The sequence below is a fragment of the Marmota marmota genome, unplaced genomic scaffold (assembly GCF_001458135.2).
Source record: "Marmota marmota marmota unplaced genomic scaffold, marMar, whole genome shotgun sequence".
Taxonomy (NCBI): domain Eukaryota; kingdom Metazoa; phylum Chordata; class Mammalia; order Rodentia; family Sciuridae; genus Marmota; species Marmota marmota.
This window is the reverse complement of record NW_025999990.1, coordinates 32,696,062-32,704,236: the sequence shown is the minus strand read 5'-3', so window position 1 is coordinate 32,704,236 and position 8,175 is coordinate 32,696,062. Positions and strand designations below refer to the sequence as shown.

Below are 8,175 nucleotides of genomic sequence, written 5' to 3'. Positions count from 1 at the left end.
CCCCCCCACCCGCCCCGTCCTTGGGATCAAACTCAGGGCCTCACATGTGCTAGGCAAGCATTCCTCCACTGAGCTACATCCCCAGCCTAAAATTCTTAATTTTTGAATCAATCTGTACAATTGTCTGAAAGAGTATTTGTAAGATACAGCTCCTGGCTAACCCCATCAGTTACTACCCCAGACTTTCCTATAGATTGACAAATTTAAGTCAGGTTCTAGAAGGTCCTACATTCTCTCACCTTTTTTTTTTTTTAATTCTCACAACTAGATTGACTTACTAAAATGCTTTCCCATCTACCTCTTTGCTTAGATAATTCCTATCCCTGTTTTTGGAATTAAAATGTCATTTTATTTTCAGTGCTAGGCGTTGAACCCAGGACTTCTCACATGCTAGGCAAGCACTCTGCCACTGAACTACACCCCCATACATTTTTATTTTTGTTTTGAGGCAGGATCTCCTAAATTGCAGAGGCTGGCTTTGAAGTTGCCACCCACCTGTTTCAGTCTTGTGTGTAGCTGGAATTACAGGTGTGTGGTATGCTCTGTTTAAGAAAATCGTTTCTAAGAGAACTTCCTAACCTCCTGTGTTTAGGTTAGGGGCCCATTTTTGCTCTCATTGTACCTTGGTATTTTCTTGTCTATCTCTTAGCTTCCTGTATTATAATTGCCTCCTTAGGTAATTGAGAGGAGAGACAGTCATATTCATATTCTACCCTTCCATCCAACAGAGTGGATATTCAATAATCGCTTGTTCCATGAAGGAATGAGGTCTGTAAGTCAGACTAAATTCTCTCCAGGCATTTTCAGAGTTATTCTGGAAGTACTTCATTGTTTCTTCAGGTTCTCCTGCAATGAGGAATGTACTGTTTACAAATTTTACCTACCTGTCTGAAAGTTACATCAAATAATTTTGTGGGTTTGGATTCTTAGCAATTCACATAATACGAATAAAGGAATCTCACAGGTACAACCCTTCCATTGAACTTACTTTTTATTTCTTTGAGAACAAACAACCATGAGAAATGATCATTAGCTTTTGACTAACTTGACTTTCCTCCGATATATTCTCAAAGAGCAAAAGTGGACTGAAATCAAGAAACCAAAGAACCACAGAAAGAAGTCCAGTCAAATGGGTCAACTTCTAGGTCCCTTATTCCTTGAATAATCAGCAATTAAACCATTCTCCATTGCTCAGATATTGAATATGATCAAGTCTGGATTTATTTTTCACAACTGAAGTTTATTGTCTTATATGAGGTTTTTTCATTACTATTTCTTTGACACTTATGGGAAGTATATTTTTAAAAACATGTATGAAAAGTCCACAAACTTTCTGATCTTTGTGACTCTTCTAAAAGATGACAATCTGCCCCAGGACCCTTTCTGCATGAATGGGATCAAGTGAAGTGTCCTTCATGGGCCAGGAGACAACATAGGAAGCCAGTATACCATGATTGGAAAACACACAAACAGTAGAGCAAATGAACTGAAAGGAAGAGGAACAAAAGGCACTTCCCCCTGCATCTAATAGAAGGAAGTGGGAGGGATCAGAAGGAGCTCCATAGCTTTTGTGGTCATGTGATTAAGGGGAAGCCATGATTGGCACCTGGAAGAATAAATCAGTATTTTGAAGTCTTTTTTCTATCGTTGCTTTAGGAAAGCAATGAAGAAGCACCTGATAAATAAAATCTCTTACCTGAAACATAGAAAAAAGGAACGTAGTTCCTGGAAAATACCTTCACCCCTCAGTAAAGACATCAATCAACTGGGAATATAAATGGAATAAAGAGACCTTCAGTGCTATCCCATGGGGAGAAATGTAGAGTGCATCTACCTGTGGTCTTCATAAAAATTTGGGGATGTAAGAAATCTGTCCTAGAGGTACACAGTGGCGATGGGGATTGTTTTGTGTGATCTTTAAGCAGAGGACTGAGGGCCTGCAAAGTGCAGAAGGTATATTTCTTGTGTTGACCATTTTATTATTCATGTCTCCTGTATTGCTTTCTAATAAGTTAAGAACGAATCGGCAGACTGCATGCAGGAGTGAGAAATGCAAGAAAAGCAGTACTGTAAAATAAAAATGAACCAAAGTGCGTCTCAACTTCCCTTTGATTACTAACAGGCAAGAGAACAACAATGCCCAATTTTATTGTGATTACTGAACACTTCACATTGACAAAGGGGCTTTACAGTCATTTTCACATGTTATTTCTCAAGGCTTTTTCCAATAGAGGCTGGGGGGGTGGCTCTGTCACCATTCTTAAACATCAATTCTACCACATCATATTAACTGATTATTTTAAAAAGGAAGATTAAAATGCACTTGGTGCCAGTATGTCACCAAAACAGTCTTTTTTAGTGAGAATAATTGTCCCTTTGCTGTTTGAGGGGATCAAACCATTGACTGTTTAACTATTTGAATTACGTTTTCTTTATGTTATACAGAACCACTTTTTCCTTCTCACTTACCTCTACTTGTTCAATGTATTATTACTGAAGTGTTTCCGCCTTGCGTAGTGTTTCCAAAGTCCTTTTAATTCTTCTGTGTTATGTAACATGTGTAAATAGTGTGGCACCCCTAAGCAGGTGCTTGTGCTTCTGCTTGTAGAATGGCATCTCTTAAAGAGGAACCTGTCTGTCAGAGGTGCTGAGAAATGTTTGCTCAAGCAAAACAGACACGGTAGGCTAAGGTTCAGAAGCGCCACCCAACCTCAGGTGTTAGGTGTCTGTTAGTTAATTTGTTAGTCTGTATGGAGACATTCATTCAATAAATAAACAGACCCCAAACTGGCAGGCCATCTCCTACCTTCAACCATCATCCTTACCTCCCTAATAAATTAGCTTAGCACTTCTGGGGCAAGAAGGGCAGTGGGAAGTTTGGAAATCCCTAACGTCTGATTGGATTTTGGGTGCAGTTGGATATTTTCTTATTTGATGAGAAACATTTCTTTGTTTATGATTATGTGGCCCAAATAGTATGAAATTGTGTCAGTTACCTGACTTCCTTCAACTTGGCCAAATAAAGGCCTTACTTAAAAAAATACAAACTACCAATAACAGAAATTATCCAGATTAAAATGCCTACCTTTTTTTTCAACAAATACAAAAAAATAAGCCTTCACTTGGGGCTGTGTAGGCACAGCCTAGCAGGAAATAAACTCAATTTTTTGAAGTTCAAGTTCTAGTGAGATGAAGAGTATAAGAATAGAAATTTATTTCGAAGCTATGAGTTTGTCTAAGTATAGAAGGACATTCCAAGATCTTTAAATATATTTCTATTATAAGAACTTTTCTATATTTATACTAATTTATTTCCTTTTATTTCAAATCTGGCTGGATGAGCCAAGACCCCCATTTATGCTTACTTCCTAATCTGTAGATTATTACATCTGACCTATGAAAACTATGGATAATAGGCTCTCTCCTCTGGAGCACTGGGTGCAACATCATTGCCATTACAGAGTTATCTTTTTTCTCTTTGCACAAAGGGCTTGGGCTGACTGATGCTTCTAAGGTATAAAGATACAGTCCTGTGCTAATGTTGGCAGTGGTATTAAAATAAGAGCAAAAGTATCTACAATTTATTGAGTACATGCTACATGATAGATGATTTATAAATGTCATGTCGTTTAAAAAAATATTCAATGACTGACAAAATAAAGAAATTAGGACTCAGAATATATTTATGACTTGCTCAAAGTCAGAGATCTGGGCTTGATCCAGGATGCAGAGTTCATGTGCTCTTACTATACCCAAGTAGGAAGTTAAATCAGGCAATGGGGTGATCATCTATTCCAGTCTGTAAGTGTTGACCTGGCCTAATTAGTAGACCCCCACTTCCCATGCTCAAAAGTCTCCTAGTTTGGGTAAGAAGTTTGATGATCAACCTATCTCTATCCAAGGTTCAAAATGAACATAAGACTTTGCATAGGTATTGTTAATCAATCTCTTTGCCCTTACTAGAGGACTTCAAATAAGTAGCAAATTGGATGAAGGTTGGTATATTTGGAAAAACAGGTGGGTTAGCAAATGAATGTCATTTACTAGTAGGGTCTAATATCTCCCTGTCCCTTATGCTCCTTTTTTTCTGTTATCTCTCCCTGAGAATATTCTGACCTTCATCTTTTTTCTCTCCTCCTCCTAGTCTCCATGGATCATCCTATTGATCCTATTGATCAAGTGTTCCCAAATTGACTCTTTGGTTTTACTTTAGTTTTCATTTCTGATGAATCTTTAAAATACAGCTTGATCACTCACTCAGATGTTTAAGCCACTGTTAATGGTATTTTCATCCAAAGAAGAACAAATATCTTTAGACATCTCTAACTTATTTTTCCTTTCTTCATCTTAATCTCACCATTACTATTCTACCACTTCTTTACTAGAATCATAGTACAGTGGTGTCAGGGAGCATTATTGTTGCAATTCCTGGATGATGATACTGCAGGTTTGGTTGGGGTGAGCCAGCTCCGAAATGTATTATCACAAGCACCACCTCACAAGTCTTAGCACCTCTTCTTCTGCTCTTTTGGGCAAACTCTGGCCCTGTTTCTATGATTTGAAAGGGCTTTCAGGAAGAGCAAAGGGAATTATTTTTGAAAATACTCTGGTAAAATATCTAACTGCTTAAAAGACACATGCAATAAGAAAATCTGACCTTTACTTTTGTTGGTCTTAAATGTATGGCTTTGATTTATGGATCAAAATTGCTCATTTATTATTTTATCTATACAGCTCTGGGCAATTTTGACAGTTAAAATTTAGTTTTATTGACCAGTGCAGCCACTGTGCCCACGAGGGGACTGGTGCACACAGCCTGCTGCACTCAAGAAAACGATGATTTTTGATTCCATGACTGAGTCAGACTGGGAATCATAACCGATATAACAATAAGTTCCAAATCTCAGTGCCCAAGGCAAGAGGTTTGCTGTAAAACACAATCACCCTTTCAGGAGGGGAGGAGGAGACTCTTGGCTGGAAGTTTGCAAGTGCAATTTTATGCATCTGGGCCAGGCCATGAATATATCTGTCCATCCAAGCTGTGGAGCATCTGAGGGGGCATTTCTCTAAAGACCTGGTTCCACAGACTGATTAATGAGCAAAAATGTCTAAAAAGCAAAATGAATGTTAGTTACAGCAACAGTAAACTCAGCAACCATTTTAAGAGAAAACTTACTAGTGCTGTTAACCAACCTTTCATTTTTCAATCAACCAAAAAAAAAAAAAAAAAAGAAGAAGAAGAAATTTTAGGGGAAGATCGCTACTTCCCCTGTCTTGCCCATTCCAACACACACAGAAACATAAACCAGTACAATGATTTGAGGCCAGTTTTAATTTAGGCCTATTCAACTACCAAATTGGCCACCTCTGCAATGTTAATTTAGTCTTTTACTCTAAATCCCCCATGATACGTAAATAAACCTCCGCAGGGTAACAAATCAATAAAATGTCTAATTTGATTAACCATGTTTTCGAATTCATCAAGACAGCTTTAACCTGAAATAAATAGGTGAGAAAATAAATAAGTCACTCACTTGTGAGTATTTTCCATGTCTTCTTTTCATCGTCGTAATACTGAACCAAATTGCTGGGGAGCCGGTCAGGTCCGGGCGGCAACCCTCCAACCAATAACAGCATTTTCTTGTTAGAGCGAATTCTTCACCCAAAACAAAAGAGGAGATGAATAACCACATTATTGTAGAGTCTTTTTAGTGGCAACGAAATCATAACCATCAAAAGAATGTTCCTTGCTTGCAGATTTCTATTTCATTTTTTCCTGTTTCTTTTCCCATTCATGTCTCAACATTTTTTTTTTGAACTAAGCAGAAAAATGATCAGAAGAACTGCATATCCCTATACTCATGGAATAATAAGCTCCCTTTATGCAATTTGTTAGAGGTTCATTCTAGAACGACCTTTTTCTTATATTATCCCTTTAAATCATCACTCTTTACAGCTGAGTACACATGGAATGCTCTGGAGTGGTACTAAGGTTAAGCATTAAAGTTGCATGTCAAAAATCGTATTAGTCAAAATCATTATTATAAGCCATTCTCCACTCAAAGAACCTTGAAAAAATTAAGGTTATGCAGAGAGTTTGTGAGCCAACTCTTTAATCACTCAGGCAACTTCCAAAACCAGTCTGGTACAATTAGTAGCACAGGGCTAACTAGGATGGGTTAACCAGTTTGAACATGAACTTTTTTTTTTCCCCATTTGTTTAATTTAGCTTAGACTTCTGCCTCCATCCCCTCTCCCCCACTCCCAGCTCGCCCTCCCCTCTGCTCTCCCCCTGTGCACCACTGGCGATACAGAAGCTCCAATTGGTAAAAATGAGACTGTGATGTTGCTGTGAGCCTCCCCAGAGTGGAGCCCTGCCAATGCTTGCCACTGATCCAGCGGCATGAACCTGCTCAACTGTGCAAAGTCACTCTAATTCCCTCCCTCTGTTTTTCTACCTTCTCCCCCAGGGGGCAACCACTGAAAGGAGTGACTACCCACCCATCAAGAGCTGGCAATTCGCTGCTATTAACCGTGACTGTGATTCCCAGTCTGCCTGGCAGTTCCTGAGAACAGGCCTGCAATGTCTCATATGCAGTAAAAGCTATAAGATGCACCCTGGCCGGCGAGGCGACCTGATGGATGTACAACCCTCAGGAATAGTAATGGATTGAGCACACGTGCCACTGAAGCAGGGAGAGGAGGCCCAGACCCCCACAAGGGGCCTGCTGATTTAACAGTCACTTTACATATAATTGAACTTTTCATTTACCTGAAAGGCTCAAGGTGGTGGTAGGAGAAACAGAACCACCATGATTGAAGGAAAAAGTCAATAAATACAAAAGGGTTCCTCTTACATATGATCACAACCCATAGTGTGGCTCTGAATCTATTATTACCTATTCAGCCCCTTCCGATTCAAGGATGCTTGGCGAAATAGGCCCCGTGGAGAAGCACTGTTTGTTGGTTAAGAACCTAACATTCAGAGAGTTAACTTAATACAGTTAATGACATTTCCATATGAAGAAAGGGAACTAGAGAATTCCTATAATGAAACTCTGGTGCCACTGAATGCTTTGTGTATGTCTCACTAGGAAAATATCTTCTGGACAAACTCCTATGTTCCAGACTCATCGATAGAGGGAGCTGTACTTAAAGAAGAATGACTAATGCAATAGGAGCTTACAATGTTAATTTTGCCACTCTGTGGATATAGTTGAGTGTAAAGAAAAACAAGCAAATGAACTAACCAACCAACCCAACTTTTTTGAATTTAATGTGTCCTTGACCTACATCCATATGCCCTATAGACTGCTGGTTGGCAAACAAAAACAGTAAAACAGCAAAGACTCCAAAAACAGTAAAACAGCAAATTCTCCAATGAGAATTTTGGTGACTGGGTAGAAACAATACACATGTAATTCATGTGCCATATAATTTCATAAATGCATGCTCATAGGACTGATATATAGCTGTTTCTTTTGTTATCATTTTTAGTCCAAATAATCAACTGCTTTGTAAGACAAGTCAAAGTGAAAGCAAACAGTCCTTTTAGGTGCAGTAAGTTATCATGTGTAGACGGACCTGTTCACCTGAAGTCATGATTCTGCAACTGCCTGACACCACATGTGTACATGTGGCCAGACTGCAGATAGGAGGTAGAAGACCAAGATGGGCAGGATAGACACAGAGAAAAGGACTTACTGAAGTACTGATCATGACAAAAACATCATAATAGTATCTGTTTTAATTCATAAATAAATTACTGCTTCAAAATGTACTCGATGAATGACAAGGACGTAAGCACGTGGCTCAAGTATGTTTATAAGTTTGTATCAGTAGTTGATAAAACTGGCTTCCTTGGACCAATCTCACTGGTGATTTGCTGCCCTTGTTTGTGGATGAGAAGAGGATCTTGAGTCTTTGCCCTCTCTGCCTAAAAAGCCAGCCATTTCCATCTGTCCTCTGCAAACTGGCCTGAGGCCTTCAACACATAAGCCACTGTATAGTTTGTCAACGGTAAACACCTCCTCCCTGGTAGCAATGACATAATGCTACCAGGCTGGCTAGCCTAGCAGCACAGCAAGACCCCACATAACTAAAACAAATCCCTAAACCATGTGGGTCTCTGCAGGGAATGTGGTAGATTTTATGGAAGAAAAGGAACTCCCACCT

The 8,175-nt window shown here is 39.1% G+C and overlaps 1 protein-coding gene across 1 annotated transcript in view; it reads right to left on the bottom strand.

The window, feature by feature from the left end:
- Window positions 1–8,175, bottom strand: part of Klhl14 (kelch like family member 14) — a 95,923-nt gene that overhangs the window by 59,301 nt on the left and 28,447 nt on the right. The window contains exon 2 of the mRNA XM_015482451.2: window positions 5,535–5,656. Coding sequence (XP_015337937.1) covers window positions 5,535–5,656 — 122 coding nt within the window. The remainder of the gene's footprint in view (window positions 1–5,534; window positions 5,657–8,175) is intronic.